This window comes from Crinia signifera, chromosome 9, assembly GCF_055691185.1.
Source record: "Crinia signifera chromosome 9, ASM5569118v1, whole genome shotgun sequence".
In the NCBI taxonomy this organism is placed as follows: Eukaryota; Metazoa; Chordata; class Amphibia; order Anura; family Myobatrachidae; genus Crinia; species Crinia signifera.
Genome location: NC_139225.1, coordinates 18936673 through 18953206, shown reverse-complemented (window position 1 = coordinate 18953206; position 16534 = coordinate 18936673). Strand labels below are relative to the sequence as shown.

Below are 16534 nucleotides of genomic sequence, written 5' to 3'. Positions count from 1 at the left end.
CTTTGCGATCAGGTCTATATTAGGCCCATTGCACCATCGGTTCTTAGTAACTAGCGGTGTGATGGATAATTCTAGTGCAAGGAGCTTACATACCTGTAGTGTAATAGGAGTCTCTGCTTCAGAATGTCATACAATATTAGGACGACCACGTTCAGAATTTCGGGATTATAGATTTCTTTTTTTTCCCTTTTAATTAGGCGTCATTTATGTACCAACTACAGGCGAGATATCTGCAGAACCAGGTACGGACCGAGAGCAGTAATGTGTTGTGGTATTGTATATTGTGTACAAGTGCTGCCAATTATCCCTGTACTATGTGTAAGCTGCGACAGGGGGTCCGTAGGGGCCACTCTGAGTCTGTACCTGTACTATAGTAAAGCTGCAATGGGGTGTACGTAGGAGCCACTCTGAGTCTGCACCTGTACTATAGTTAAGCTGCGATGGGGTGTCCGTAGGGGCCACTCTGAGTCTGTACCTGTACTATAGTTAAGCTGCGACGGGGTGTCCGTAGGGGCCACTCTGACTCTGTACCTGTACTATAGTAAAGCTGCGATGGGGTTTCCGTAGGGGCCACTCTGAGTCTTTACCTGTACTATAGTAAAGCTGCGATGGGGTGTCCGTAGGGGCCACTCTGAGTCTGTACCTGTACTATAGTAAAGCTGCGATGGGGTTTCCGTAGGGGCCACTCTGAGTCTGTACCTGTACTATAGTAAAGCTGCGATGGGGTTTCCGTAGGGGCCAATCTGAGTCTTTACCTGTACTATAGTAAAGCTGCGACGGGGTGTCCGTAGGGGCCACTCTGAGTCTGTACCTGTACTATAGTAAAGCTGCGATGGGGTGTCCGTATGGGCCACTCTGAGTCTGTACCTGTACTATAGTAAAGCTGCGATGGGGTGTCCGTATGGGCCACTCTGAGGGTGGTATGCAATCCCGGGTTCTGTCATGTTTGCGTTTTGCTCGACAGCAAATTGGCAGGCTGGATTCAATGTCCCACCTGCCGATCGGCAAAAAGCCTTGAGCGCGACAATCCACGGCCATTCTCGGCAAAACGAGCTGACTGCTTTTAAAGTCGCTCTCGTTTTGCCGAGATGCCTGTTCAATGATGTCAGGAAAGACAGCACTGAATAGGCGCCTGACGCTATTTCCCCCGTCAGATATAGCAGCGGGGATTGTATACCCCCCCTGAGTCTGTATCTGTAGTTTGACGACTTACAAAGTTAACATTGACAAAGGGTAAACATGTACAATGTTGACAGTCACAAAAGGGTTGACACTTGAAAAATGTCGACATATGAAGAGGTCACCATAAGTTGTTCAGGGTTTTTTTTTTCTTCAAAAAGGGGAGATACAGTGGAGAGAGATAAAGTAGCAGGCAATCCGTCCCTAACTGACATGTTACAGGCTGTGTTTGGAATAAGTTACTTTATCTCTCTCCCGTTTCCCACTCCCCAGTACATCTGTATTCATACATATTAGCCAGTGGTGTGACCTCTCAGTAAATGGGCTTGCCCTGGGCCTATTTAGGAATGGGGCGTAAGTTGTCCCATTTTTGTCAGTCAGGGCTGCTAGGGGTTAAATAAAGGGGTATCCTGGACTAACTCTTCCTTCTAATTACAGGGGATCGTATTTCCTCAAGTTTTAACCGGATTCATTGCAAATGTCTTCAATGCACTAATTAACTACATCTTCCTGCACGTGCTGGGGCTGGGGGTGATGTAAGTATACTTATAATATACGTATCGGGGTGATTCAGGTTGGTGTGCAAAAGCAAACTCCTTCTTTAATGGACAAAATCATGCTGCACTGCAGGGGGGGGGGGGGATGTAACAGGTGCAGAGAGTGTAAAGATAAAGCAGTCCATATTTTCCCTGCACAGAAACAGTATAACCCACCCAAATGTAACTCTCTCTCTGCACATGTTACATCTGCCCCATCTGCAGTGCAGCATGGTTTTGTCCATTAAAGAAGGAAACCAACCTGAGTCACCCCCATAATCCGGAGGGAATCAGGAGGAAATTAAGGTTTAATACACATACAATACGCATGTAGAGTATTACACATCCTATATACTTTACAGGCTCACACGGCTCCTCACCTCTATGGGGGCGAATTCACGTGTTTTGATCATCGAGAGAGGCTTTTGCTTTTGTACATGTGCCCAACACAGAATTAGGCCCTTTATATGTGGCACTACTGTTCCCAGCATGCCTGTGGTTGCCAAAACCAGTTTGCCTCTCTGGGACTTGTAGTGCCACTGAAATATTTACAGTAAAAAAATATAAACAGCAAAGATTACGATGTGAAACTTTTGCTAAGAGGGAGGGAAGGTCCAGGGGAAGATGTACAAAATACATGAGGGACACCCTCACAATGTGACTTCACTGGAACATAACGCTTCCCAAAGGAATCATTACGCCGGGTACACAAACCTGGTAGAACCACAGCTGACCTATGAAATAAGACTTTAGCCTGAAATTGCCTGTTGAAATCCGGAAAACACACTTCATTAGTCAGATATGATTGGAGGAACAGACCTTCCTTAGCGATATCAGTGACCATGGAACAAACCAAGGAACGCAATGATAATGGCCAAGGTTAGAGATCTTGGCATGGGCACACATCTGCCAAACACGGACAGCAGCTGGGCTTATGTCATGTTGAATGCAAACACATCTATGGGCGTAATACCAATGTGTGCATGAAGGGCACAGGGCCCACTGAATCACAGGTGACCCATACTGACAGTATGCTGTCTGGGATTGCACCATAATGTAAATGAACTGCGTACTGATTTCTGAGTATCCTTTACTATAGCCGTGAAGCCACGCCTCCTGCTGCAATCCTGGTGCGTTTGCTCCTGTTGTCTGCATGAGTAGGGCTGGCGAATGTGCCATGTCGTCCCTATGTCACATTTATGACCAGCTCAGCATGCTTGTGAGTCAGACGTCATTTCCGTCCAGCTCTAGGAGTCGGAGTGTGTTTCCGAGGCTTCAGCAGGCAATTTCAGGCAGTTATCGGGGTCATGATTTTTAAGCGGAGTTACAATTTAAAATGGATTTTTACAGATTATGGTATATTTGAGCTACAATGTCTAGGTCGACCACTAATGGTTGACAGTCAATAAATAACAGTCAAGAATTAAGGATCAAATATGGTTTGAGGTAACATGTTTAAAAAAGGGGCAGACTAGATGGGGCCAAGTGGTTCTTATCTGCCGTCACATTCTAGGTTTCCAAAAGGTCTACAGGGTTCAAAGGTCGACAGTCAAAAGGTCGACAGGGTCCAAAGGTCGACATTCGAATGTTTAACTTGGAAAAGGTCGACATGCAGTTTTTTGGGTCGACATTAGGTCGACATGGACACCGTCTAAGTGTACCACGTCCCCTCGCATGGCACGCTTTGCTTTGGGCTCAGTACCTTGCGGGGCTCTGCATGTCGACCTTTTTATGTCGACCTTTTCAACATGTCGACCTTTCTGTCTGTTGACCTTTTGTCTGTCGTCCTTTGGACCCTGTCGACCTTTTTGACTGTCAACTATTTGACCCTGTCAACCTTTTGACTGTCGACCAAAAGGGGTCGACCTTTTGACTGTTAATCTATCTTGATACCATTTTTACATTGTATCTGTTGTATGTGGGCATGAGTACGAGGAACTAGTGAGGTCACTGTCTATGAAGTATCAATGAAAATGACAGCAATGGTGATAATTCTGTCTCTCCCCCCAGGGGCTCGGCGTGGGCTAATACTATCTCTCAGTTTACTCAGGCGATCCTGTTATTTGCTTACATCAGGTGGAAGAAGCTTCATGTGGAGACCTGGGGAGGTACTGACCGCTGAATCTGATGTTATATAGCACTGATTGGCTGGTACTTTATCTCCAATGGGGCCCCAACACATTGTGGGGCCCCCATACATAGCTGTACCCCCAGCGTAGGGTGCACTGTGGCATAATAATAACTGGGGTTCTGTATGGTACAACACTACAGTGTATGTAACACATGTGCAGTGTCTGGACCATTACAAGCATATCACATTGACAATTGTATTAATAGGGGCCCTCACAAGTTCGTTGCCCCCTCAAACCTTAGTCCGTCCCTGATGCCATTAATAGGTGGGTGGATGAACAGCAGGTGCATGGCCGTTGCAGTTTATATGGGGAGCTACGTGATTTGCTCTGCTTTGCCGTTTCAGCTTTTTGACTTGTATACAGCAGAGAAGGATAATCTTGTATATACCGTTATTACATGTTTGTGAGTGACTCAGTATTTGGCAGCAAGCGCGATGAGTGAAGTCCCTATTCCAGCGCATAAACCGGGAACTGGTTCCGTGCCAGGCGGCAGTTACAGAGACAGCTGACCTCCATACACAGACTGTGAGGAACCGGCTCTCTAGAACCGGTCTCTTTAACTCTTTGTTAGGTAGAGAGTTGCAAAATGAATAATACGTAGTAATGCTATTTTAATAGGTACGTCAATAGTGAACGTTATTAACTTTTTATTAAAATGACAGTTGGGGGCTGATTTATCTATCAAAATTGTATATCTTGGAGCTTTGATAAATACCTGCCTCAGTAGATTAACAGACCGGAGTTGGCCATATTGCGCTGTCTCTTTCACCAGGGACTCATACCAAACATTAGAATCACAGTATAATGTTACACTATATCACGTCTTGGATTCACTGATTGAGACATACTTTAATTACCTGTGTCTGCAGGGTGGACCTCTGACTGCTTTGAGGACTGGGGGTCTTTCACCCGGCTTGCAATTCCCAGCATGCTCATGCTCTGTATCGAATGGTGGGCATTCGAAATTGGGATCATACTGTCAGGTTAGTGCACAGAATCAGTTGTTTTCTTGTCTGTCTCTCCGTGATGTTCTGTCTTTTTTTTAATTCTATTCTGTCTCTGTGACTGTGTCTGGTCTGTCTCTTTATGATATTGCATTCTTCAAAAGGCTTAGTTACATATTGCGAAACGCGTGATTGCTGTGTGTATTGTTTGAGGAAGTCAGGATGGGTAAACCTCTTATGAAGCCTTATTTTTCTATGTGGGTGTAATTCAAGGTCGATTCTTGTACACGTCCCACTATCAGCTCTTCCCAGTGATATGATACTTCTGCAGTTACATCTATAATAACACGCATTTCACCGTATTTAGCTATATGGAAACGCACAATCATACAATACATTAGTGTTTTTGGTTCATACTTTAGACCAGTGGTGTCAAACTCATGGCCCTCCAGCTGTTGTGGAACTACACATCCCAGCATGCCCTGCTACAGTTTTAGCAATCCATTATATAAAATCTGTGGCAGGGCATGCTGGGAAGTGTAGTTCCACAACAGCTGGGGGGGGGGCATGAGTTTGACACCACTGCTTTAGACTATACCTTTAATTACACCTTTTATGTTTTATCAGTTTAAAGTGTAACCGACAGTTATACGTACTTTATCTCTCCCGTAGGAATAATTGGCGTGGAAGACCTTGGGGCTCAGGCCATCATTTACCAGATGGCTAATATCGTGTTTTTGGTAACAACCTACTAATGATGGCACACGTCTGGCTGTTTGGCAACATTATAGTAACAGACCTTTTTTTCTAGAATATTAATCATGAAACGCGTTAGTTGCTTAGATGTTACCCTATAAGCGATACTATCATACAGGAAATTTGTGATCATTTTGTACATATGCTACCCTAGCTGGGAACATGTGAGTTATGAAACGAGTTACGAGGTCACAAATGTTACCATAGTAGAACAGATATTGGTCACGAAACGCGTTCAGGTGTAACCCTGAAAAAAGACTGGAAATCTGTTATCATTTACTAAGCCTTAGAGCAGTGGTTCTCAACTTCGGTCCTCAGGACCCCACACAGGGCATGTTTTGCAGGTCTCAGTCACAGGTGAAATAATTAGCTCCACCTGTGATCTTTTAAAATGTGTCCCTGAGTAATGAGCGCACCTGTGACCTGGAAAACGTGAACTTTGTGGGGGTCTTGAGGACTGAGGTTTAGAACCACTGCCTTAGAGAGAGATAAAGTACCATTTAGTAAGCTCCTAACTACCATGCTACAGTCTGGATTTGAACAATTAGTTAGGGGCTGATTTGATTGGTACGTTATCTCTGCCCACTTTAGCGCTCTTCATAGCTTAGTCCATATCCCCATATCTCTCTCTCCAAGCTTTGAAACATCTCCCCCAAGAAAGTGAGAATTCGGAGATAGGTGTGAACAGGTAAATGTTGCCCCACAGAGCCCCTCTCCTTCCCGCCCCTGTGCAGGACTGAGAATGCGTTCGCTCTGGGAAAATCACTCACCAGCAAATGATTTTCTCCCTGTCCGCAGCGCTGAGTAAGTCTAGACACTCAGCGCTGCGAAGGCCGTGGGGAGGAGGAGGCAGCTGATGACATCACCAGCCGGGGGAACCCCTGCTGGCGAATTACTGCTGAATTACTGCTCCCAAATGGTCGCAGGGTGTCAATCACCCTGGGGCCCTTAGTCCAGTGAATACCAATTAGATGGCTGATAAAGGCATGGCGATACACTGTATACATATACAAGCGCCAGTATTGGTGACTTGTGCTCATTGGTTGGGGACAGCCCAAGGGTTCAGCTTACCAGGCAGAGTAATATTGTGGGTTCTCCGTTCCGCAGGTGCCGCTGGGGTTCAGTGTTGCCGCCAGTGTCCTTGTAGGACAGGCGCTGGGGGCAGGTGACATCACACAAGCCAAGAAATCCATGGTGGTGGCCCTAATAATGACAGGTACTAGAAATGCTGCATATGGTTCTGGGTAACTATAGACATAATGTTCTCGTGTTCACCTTGGGTAGGACAATGGTTCGGGCCGGGTTATTTATAAAGGCTGGTAGTCCTTACAGCTGCAACTAGCAGCCAGTCATCCAGAGTAAATGGGGGCTAATTCTGAGTGGGGAGCAATGCAAAACAGCACCGGGAACAAGTCATGCTGCGCTGCAGGGGAAGCACATACGTACATTGTTCTTGCATGCAGGGTAAATACTGGCTGCTTCTGCATGTAGCCTACAATTGCTGGACAGCTTTATTTTTACACTGAAATGTAGCTCGGAGCTAGGATATGCCCCTCCAATACCAAGTGCTCTGCACATGTTGCATCTGCCCCCTACAGTGCAGCATGGTGTTACCCAAGTGCTTAGTTACTGGCTTCTTTTGCTTACATGCAGCCATGTCCTCACTGACACATCACCCGTCTCCTGATATATTCTGTGCTGCTGGGCACTCTGCTCCCCCCACTATATAACTCTCAGTCTGTGGCTTCCTGCTGCCTTCATTCCCCTCCTCACATCATGTCACTGCCTCTGTCACATACAGCCCTGTCCTCACAGACACATCACTCATCTCCTGATATACTCTGTGCTGCCTTCGTTCATATTGGGGACACAGATTTGCATGAATAAGTAAGTGGTGGCCCTGAAGAGACACTCCCCAATCCCTCCTTGATTACTGTTGCAGAGATCTGTGCCCTGGCATGCTGCATTCTGCTCATCAGCCTGAAGGACGTGATTGCCTACATCTTTACCTCAGAGCAGTAAGTCGGCCATTTTGTTTCCATTATTCAGGGCAGTGGAATAAGTCGCTCCCTCCACCATAACATTGCTGTACCAATACAATGTGAATGGAATGAGTTCTTGTCCTTGTAGATGGGTCATAGATCTGTGGTCTTGGAGATTTCGGAACATGACATCTCATGGGCAGGGCCAGTGTAAGGCTTTTCAGCACCCTAGGCAAAACTTGAACCTACTCCCCCTCCCACACCCATACTGCCACCAATACCCAATTTCCAACCCCTTTAAGGCATACTTGCCTAACATTCCGGAATGGCAGGGAAGCTCCCAAAAGTCGGGTGGTCCTCCCAGCACCACGGAAACATGGGCAGGTCACCTGATTTCTCTGGAGGCCTACCTTTGCCACCCACAACAGAGTGCAAGGAGGGAGCAGCAAAGTAGGGATGTATGCCTCAAGGGAACGTATGGAGGTGAGGTCTTAGAAGTTCCACAGCAGCCACCTGCATTAAGTACCACAAGGATCCTTATAGACATCCTTCATTATTTGATAGGCAGACTTGGTGGCGCTCCCCCAGATACTGGCGCCCTAGGCAGCTGCCTAATGGTAGAGCTGGCCCTGCTCATGGGGGCCCCTAACGAGAATTGGTGTGGGGCCCCCCTGAGCCAGCTCCGTCCCTGCTCAGAAGGAAGTGGGGACCTGGGGTGGGTACATTTCCCTGGACCAGCCTGTGCTATAGGACACTGCCCAAAACCCATTAACTCAGCAGAGGAGAACGGAGCAGCCTTGGGAGGGTCGACCCACCAGCCATGGCGCCATAGTGACCGCTGTCCCTGCAATGGCTGGAGATTGGGTTTGCACTCTCCAGGTACAGGGGGCCACAAGTGCAAGCTACGTATAGGTCTAATTACCACCTCAAGGTGTGCGTCGGCACAATTTTGCACCGTACTTGCCAACTTCATAAAACGCCTCTTCGGGAGAAGCCCGGAGAGGAGTGAGAGGGGGGTGGGAAGAGGCTAAGTTTTGGGGGCGAGGCCAACGTCACTAAGCCCCACCCCCATGACTGGTAGCTGTAACAATATGTGGGTCTGGGGATAGTGGGAGGGGCTAAAATGATGCAAATCGTGTCATTTTAGCCCGCCCCCTCCCAGCGGATCTGTGAAATTCTGAGTTTTATACTGCGGGGAAGGAGGGAACTGGGGCTGTAGCGAAAATGCGGGAGACTTGCCCACCTTTCCGGGGGGCCTGGAGTGGGACCCGATTTGCCTTCCCTGGGCAGCAACAGCAGCACACACTTCTACAGCAGGCTCAGCATGAGCGTCTCACTAACAGCGTGAGAGCTCATGCTGAGCCTGCTGTCAGCACAGCACATGCTGTAGGTGTGTGCTGCTGAGTTTAGAGTTTTTAGAGTTTTCTTTCACCCCCTGTAAACATGTTGGGGGCGTGGCATAAGTGTGGGAGATGGCCACACCTTCCACACTTAGGCCACGCCCCCAAATTTTCCCGGGACCCGGCATTCCTCTCGGCTGCCCTGGACCTGGTGACCTACGGACGAATCTCTCTGCTCTCTCCATAGGTCTATAGTGACCCTTGTCAGCTACGTGCTTCCCGTCTATGCCGGAAGCCATCTCTTCGATGGATGTGTGGTAAGTTCACCGCTAAAATATCCAAAGCTGTGTTCCACTGTGATGTCCCCAACAGCTATGGTCAGCCAGGCGCCCACAGTTCCAAGCAGCAAACCGCTCTATACTAGCGTGTATATCTCCTCCAGCATCCCAAATCCACCAAGTGATAGTATTGCGCTTCTTCTGAGACTCATTGGCATTATTATATACCCCGTCTCATTGCTGTTGGACTTTGACCCAAAGACCCGCCAGGTCACACACGCGTTGTCGCCAGGTCACACACGCATTGTCGCCAGGCCTTTGCTGCAGCTCAAATCTTGTTTGTAAATCTACTTTTCAATTGCACCATAGGCTACGTGCGGGGGAATTCTCCGCGGTACCGGAAAGCAGAAAGTTGGAGCCATTTTTAACGCCATTGGCTATTATGTTATTGGCCTTCCCGTTGGAATCTCGCTGATGTTTGCAGCTAACATGGGCATAATAGGTGAGACGTTTCTCTGGCACTACTGTGGTTATATGGCCCGCGCCGCAAGTTACTGCGTTAATAAAACTGTGCAACATCTAACCCTCCCCACTAGTGCCTATCCCCCATAGCCCACCACCTAAACCTAACCACCCACTCACTGCAGCCTAAACCCTAACCTCCCCACTAGTGTCAGAACCGAATGTAGCACATACATTTATGAGATATTGCATACAATCATTCGATTTCGACCACATCTGTTTGATAAATCAAATGATTGTATGCACAATGTGTGTACCATGCGGCGCCATGCACGGGCCCGCCAGGCGACACATAATATCTCTCAAATTGCAGGAGCGATCGCATGTGGTTTTTAACCACATGTGATCGCTTGACTGCAGATGGTTGGTGGTGGGTGGAGGGAGCGCTTTTGGTGGGCGTCGGGCTAGGGGAGAGGGGGCCAGAGGGAGCCCTGGCGGCATCCATCGGAGTAGTGTAGCATTGTGAAGGAGCGCTGGTGGGTGGTAGGGGTCAACGGCGGCAGAAGAATTTGAAAAAAACAGTTTAAAACACTGGGCGGCTCTGAATCTCACATTTTCTCTCAGTCAATCAGAGGGCGCCCCATGTTTTACACTGTTTTTTCAAATTATGCCACTGCTGCTGACTCCGCCTCCCACCCTCTTCCAGCCCCCGATATGGCATGCCACATTGGGTGCTGGAAGAGGGCACTTTAGGCACCATAAGATGCGATCTGATGTGAGTAGTAGTAGTAGTACGTTTATTTATGTGAGGTCCTATTGCATCCGATCGCATAAGTGTCGATCCCCCCCCCCCTTCCCTGGGCCTAACTGTAACCCACCCCAGCATTTTTAAGTTCACCATTCGGGCAGTTAGGGTTTCAGCGTCAGCTTCCTCATCAATGTTAGAATTTCAAGGGGGTCTCCTCTCTTTTGTCGGATGCCTGCATCGGTATATAGAACACCAGGATCCCCACCACAGGGATGCTGAACGCATCCCTACTACTCATCAGTGTGTTTCCATGGTGATAGTAAGTTATTAACATCTGTCTGTTAAAACATCTGTCTGCCTGACATTGGCTACTGAAAACTCAGATAAACATCTGAGTTTTCAGTAGCCAATTTCAGGCTGATTTCCAGCCATTTCTACTTTTTAACAGGATTATTTTCATTGCACAATTTTATATTTGACTAAAACACACCAGTATTGATGGGAATAAACTTGGCGATGAATAGGAATGTGACAGACAAAAGCTGAGCTATCAGCGCGTCTGCCAGTTACCTCGCTGCGTCTTCCCAGATGACCGCTCACTGTTTCTCCTCAGGGTTCTGGCTGGGAATCCTGCTCTGCGCACTGATACAAAGCATCATATTCCTGGTATTTGTGTTTAAGATCGACTGGAAAAAGTCTTCGCAAGAGGTCAGTTTTCACCACTTTCTCTTATGGGTCCTTAAAGCTGTAAATGGGCTTTTAGAGGAGCTCAGGTTTACACCTCCAGTTGTTCGAGCAGCAAGAGAATTGTATTCATTCTGTTTCAGGCACAAGAAAGAGCCAAAGAGAGGAGAACAAAGACACAAGACCTCAATGGCAAATCAGTTACGTACCAGAGTGACACCACAATGGGTATGTGAGCCAGCACATGATTGTCTAATGTCATCCATGTAATTTATGATATGAGAACAGACAGACTCAGGGCCGGGACTCAATACATAGGGATCTCTGTGGGCATAACTATAATGGGTGCCTTTGCTATGGGGCCCAGAGCCTTAGGGGGCCTGGACCCAGGTTATAAAGGGGCATACCTATTTCCCAGATTTGCCTGCTAAGCAATGGGGTCTGATTCACAATGCTACTGACACGGGGGGGACGGTACTGACCAGGCCGCTTGCCTCCAGGCCGCATCCTGCACCGCCACGGGTCCATGAGCAACCAGCCCCACTAAGTGACGTCACCCAAGAGCGACCAGCCTGATTATAAAGATGGGTAGCGGCATTTCCCAAAACAAATATGGCCGCAAGTATCTTCCCCATAGGATGATGTCATCTCTCCAGCGCCCGCCGGCCCTGGTAGCACGGTCGGTGGCCCAGCCAGGGAGGAAAGCGGACAAATCTGGACCGGCCCACCGGGAAATGGCCCAGTTTCCCGGTGGGCCAATCCGCCTCCTGGTGTACCCCCAAGACCATGGTGACTCTCCCCCCAATCTCCTATCTGACCCATTGTCCCCAAAAATATTTCTGACCGCATCTCCTCTTACTTTATCAACAACACCCCTTGAGACACATCCACCTTCACACATTGGTGTGCCTTTAAGGTGGTCATCTGAGGTGCGGCTCTCCAAGCCAGTGCTACAATTAAAAAACAAAATGTCCAGAAACAGGCAGACCTAGAAAAGTTTAAAGACTTAGAACGTAAAAATCAATCCTCCCCTTCCGTTACCCTACGGAAAGAGCTTTCGAAAGCTCGCAGACAATTGCAGAAGATGCTACTGACTCAGACTCAGTCGTCCTTGAATAGACTATGCCAAAAATGTTACCTATCTGGAAATAAATCCGGTAAAATGCTAGCCCATACATTGAGAATGCAACATGCAAATAATAGAGCTTATCCACTCCTAATCCAATGATAAACTTTTGAACCCGCAAGATATTTCTAACCAATTTGCTAGGTACTACTCTCAACTATATAACTTGATTTAGAAACCCCTCAACCTTCTAAAACCTGTGATATATATTTAATTGATGAAGGGTTAATTCCGAAATTCTTTTGCCGGAATGGATCCGGCATTCATTATTGAATGCAGAAGCCAAATCCGACGTCGGATTTGGCTGCTGATTGATGCTCACCCGGCCAGCGCGGGGACCGGTGAGCGCGGCGGCGGGAGGCAGCAGGAGCCGGGACAGTAGTGGTAGGTACGGGTGGTGGACGGCGCTGTGTAAGCTGCTCCTGCTCACCCGGCGCCGTCCTCCCTGCCTCAATCTGGCATCTTTTTATGTCAGATTGAGATTAAGGAAACACGGCTATTCCATCAATCCACCTGCGTTTTGGTGGAAAAACCAAACATTTCGACCTTCCCGGTAAAAAACAAATGGCATAGAATAGATCAGAACCCCTTCAGATCTATTCATGTCGAAAACTGCTGTCTTTTCGGCAAGACGGCAGTTTCGACACTCATTGAATATATATAACAATTTTTACATCACTTTCCGCAAAACCCTTATGCCCCATTTGACTAATATTTTGAACAATATCACTTCCTTAAGCTCCCTCCCCAAAGAAATGTTGGAAGTACAGATAGAAACCCTACCCAAGCCTGTAAACGACCCAACCTATTGCCAAAACTACCGCCTGGTAGCTCTACTAAACGGAGATACCAAAACTTATAGCTCTCCGAACCCGCTGGTTCTCTTAGGGATGATCGTGGGGCCTTCTGCTGCTGACCTGACCCTCTACCATGACGATTGTAAACTAGCCCAGATTAAAAACTTTCTTCGACACGCGCTCAGAGTTAAGGTGGGTGTGTCCCGTCGACAATCTTTTTAGGATACCTAAACCACTCAGACCTGATATCCACTTGCTCCTCCCCTCCACCCGTGTCTCTCTCCTGACATGGGATACCATGATCGCTAAACTCCCTACATCGCAACTCCCACCTCTCTCACTGGGATCGATATCTAAACTACTACCCAATCTATGCCCCATACATTGGATTGCCTTAGGAATGTCTAAACTAAGTGATATTTTAGATGGCCGGAGTATACTACTTTTTTCATACCTTCAACAAAAATTCTCCCTGCCTGAATCTGAACTCTTACATTATTTCCAAATCTGCCACTGTCCCTACTCAGACTAGTCCACTAACCTAGCTTCACATATATACTCGCCTCACCCTATCGAATTCCAGAGGGGATATTACATTTCGGTACAGAAGAATTCTAGACATGCCAGATACCCCTAAATCAAATAAAGAAAAAAAAATGGGGAGCTGACTTGGGTCTAACTCTTTCAGATTCCCAACGGAGTCAAATTTTCCTCTCCTCCTATTCCATGTCAAGAAGCCTGAACCCTACCGAGATGCACATATAACTGGTCCACAGGCTATACTTGACCCCAGACAGACTAAACTCCTTCTGGCCCACATGTCCTAAGTTTTGCTGGAGACAATGTGGAGATATTGGTCATATATATATATATATATATATATATATATCATATATTGTGGTCCTGCCCCCTTATTATTTATTGAAAGGAAGTATATGACCTAGCTAACGAGGTCCTAGATAGCTCATTACCCCCTACCCCCTCAGTAGCGTTACTCAATATGTTTCCCAACATTGTTCTGCCTCAGAAAAGCTATATTCTAGGTCACATTTTTTAAAAACCGCTCCCCCTCCGCTCTCGAAAGTTATTAAAAAAAAAATTAACTTTAACTTTACTATGGAAACAGAATATTTACCATACTCTTATTCAGCCTCTTCCCCGTTGGTTCGTTGGTCTCTCTCTGGCACGATTATGTCACCGATGGGGAGGGTTCACTGAACTTCCCCAAACTATCCCAATGCGACCCCCTCCAAGTCAGCCTTAATGAGTAGCAATCAGACTACAAACTCTCTGTGATTCTCTAACCCACCACTCTACCACCTCATTTTTTCCTAGTACATTGATTGGCTGTATACTCAGTGATGTCACTGGTCTCTAGTAAATTGATTGGTTGCCGTGCTAGTGATGGGATCATATGCACAAACTTGCTCGCAGGGATCACAATTTTTTTTTTTCTTTAAAATATGAATATGAAGGAATATTTCACTAACACCTTTCTCTTATGCTAAATGCTCCGCAATAATATTGCCACAATTCCCTCCTCCCCCTACACCCCCCCCCCCCCGCTCCCCCCCGCTGTACTATATACTGTGTACGGGAACTGATGTTCTCTCAAATCTTGCTTTCACAGTAGACCCAGAAGAGTCCACTAGGGTGGTACTCATGGACCCAGACAACAGCCAAAGACCAGACCCTCAACAGAATGAGACCCACCCGAGCAACATCACGCATCCGAACAAACTTTCGTCCAAGAGGAAGCTGATTCTGCACCGGTCTCTGCTCCTTATTGGTGCAGTTACTATATTGATGGTCGGTATACTGATCAGGCTCCACGTGTGATCACCAGAAAGGACGTAATGACATCACTGTTACACGAAGTAGAACGAGAGCGATGGTGTCCACGCTGAAGAATTATCCTGCCACAAGTTGGGTCTAATTACCGTTTCAGGAATTGACGTTGGCGCAGGTTGGAGGATATCGGGAGGTTATCACAGCAGAGACAGATTACACCCTGCAGACATGTACTGATCACATAACGCCTTATTAGCTTTTTACGGTTTATTATATCTATTTATTTAGAATGAAAATAAATCACGTGCCAGCTCCAATATTTGTACGGGAAGAGGAGGAGAACGATAAATAATAGTTCTAGAGGTTCTGGCTGAACTGAATACAAAAATAAAATTCTAGTGGACTTATTAATAATAAATACATTGTACAAAGTTCCACTTACAGCAAAGACAGAGAGAGTTATCGCGTTCTGTGCTAAGAACTTCCATTGTACTCTATGGTAAATGTAGCGTTTACTGTAAATGTTTTGATTATCAGTGTTCTTTAGGCATTTACTGCATGGCACTACAAGTCTCATCAGGTTGACAGTTAGATGTGCAGTACGATGGGCCCATCAACCCTGAGGTGGCATGGCCACCCACCATCTGCATTAAGAGATAGAGGACACTACAAGTTCTAGATTTTGGCTCTGCTCCAGAAGTCTGTGATTCAACTCTGTGACTCACCTAAATGTCCCACTTAAAGGTCTATCTTCCTTCTCAACTGGATGTTAAAATGTATGCTAAAATCTTGGTCGACGGGCTCAAGCAGGTTCACTATGGCCAAGGAGATTTCATACCAGGGGAAAACACATGGCGGAACATCAGTATAACAGAGAACTATGTGACTAGTGTTATGGTCCTTTTTGCATGCCCCCCCCCCCCCCCCCCCCTCTAGGGTCTCCAGGCACCAGACAGGGCTTTCCATTGTCCTCTCTGATGTCCCCCATGGTCATTGAACTTGTAGCCTCTCATCAGAATGGATCCCAACATCCCAGGAGTATGAGTGGGAGATTTAACCTTCTAGTGAGGTGTCGGGATTCCTCCACACAATTTTCCACCATCCCTAGTACAGGGGTCTGATAGGAATATTTACAGCAGTCAATATTTCAAGAATGTTGATGACCCACCTGCATAGTAGAGACATTATGGATACAAACAATAAACACAAAACATTTATCACAGGTTGTAATACCAGGATCTGAGCGGCATTTGTGTAATGATTGTGTACCTGACAATGTGACCGGTGAGCAAAGATGCTACTGACCCTGAAATATTAGTAGGCTGCTAGAATTGACACCTGATTTGTGTTTGTCCATTGAACCACAGGGGAACTTATGTTTACTGGAATAGTAAAATTAACAAAGACAATGTATTTATTTAGCCCTGAAGTGCAGTGTTCTGCATTCACAAAGGAATATGACTTAACTATGCTAATAAAATATACCTAATTTGTTGGTCCTTAATCTGCTGTTTTCAGATCCCCAGGAGATTGCACTGGCTCTACTAGCTGCACCACATAAGGGACTAACTCCTCTTCCCCCATGAGGGACTAACTCCTCTTCCCCATGAGTATTGGTTGCTCTTCTCCATGAGGGTCTATCTCCTCTACCCCATGAGGGACTAACTCCTCTTCCCCATGAGTATTGGTTGCTCTTCTCCATGAGGGTCTATCTCCTCTACCCCATGAGGGACTAATTCCTCTTTCACGTGAGTACTGGTTCTTCTCCCCGATAAGGAA

The 16534-nt window shown here is 46.8% G+C and overlaps 1 protein-coding gene across 1 annotated transcript in view; it reads left to right on the top strand.

Moving 5' to 3' along the window:
* Positions 1-16259, top strand: part of SLC47A1 (solute carrier family 47 member 1) — a 45647-nt gene extending 29388 nt beyond the window's left edge. The window contains exons 8-19 of the mRNA XM_083161287.1: positions 198-242; positions 1618-1715; positions 3726-3823; positions 4717-4830; positions 5464-5531; positions 6655-6763; positions 7490-7565; positions 9117-9186; positions 9517-9649; positions 10971-11065; positions 11185-11269; positions 14595-16259. Coding sequence (XP_083017413.1) covers positions 198-242; positions 1618-1715; positions 3726-3823; positions 4717-4830; positions 5464-5531; positions 6655-6763; positions 7490-7565; positions 9117-9186; positions 9517-9649; positions 10971-11065; positions 11185-11269; positions 14595-14803 — 1200 coding nt within the window. The 3' untranslated portion in view covers positions 14804-16259. The remainder of the gene's footprint in view (positions 1-197; positions 243-1617; positions 1716-3725; positions 3824-4716; positions 4831-5463; positions 5532-6654; positions 6764-7489; positions 7566-9116; positions 9187-9516; positions 9650-10970; positions 11066-11184; positions 11270-14594) is intronic.
* Positions 16260-16534: the final 275 nt, after the last annotated feature.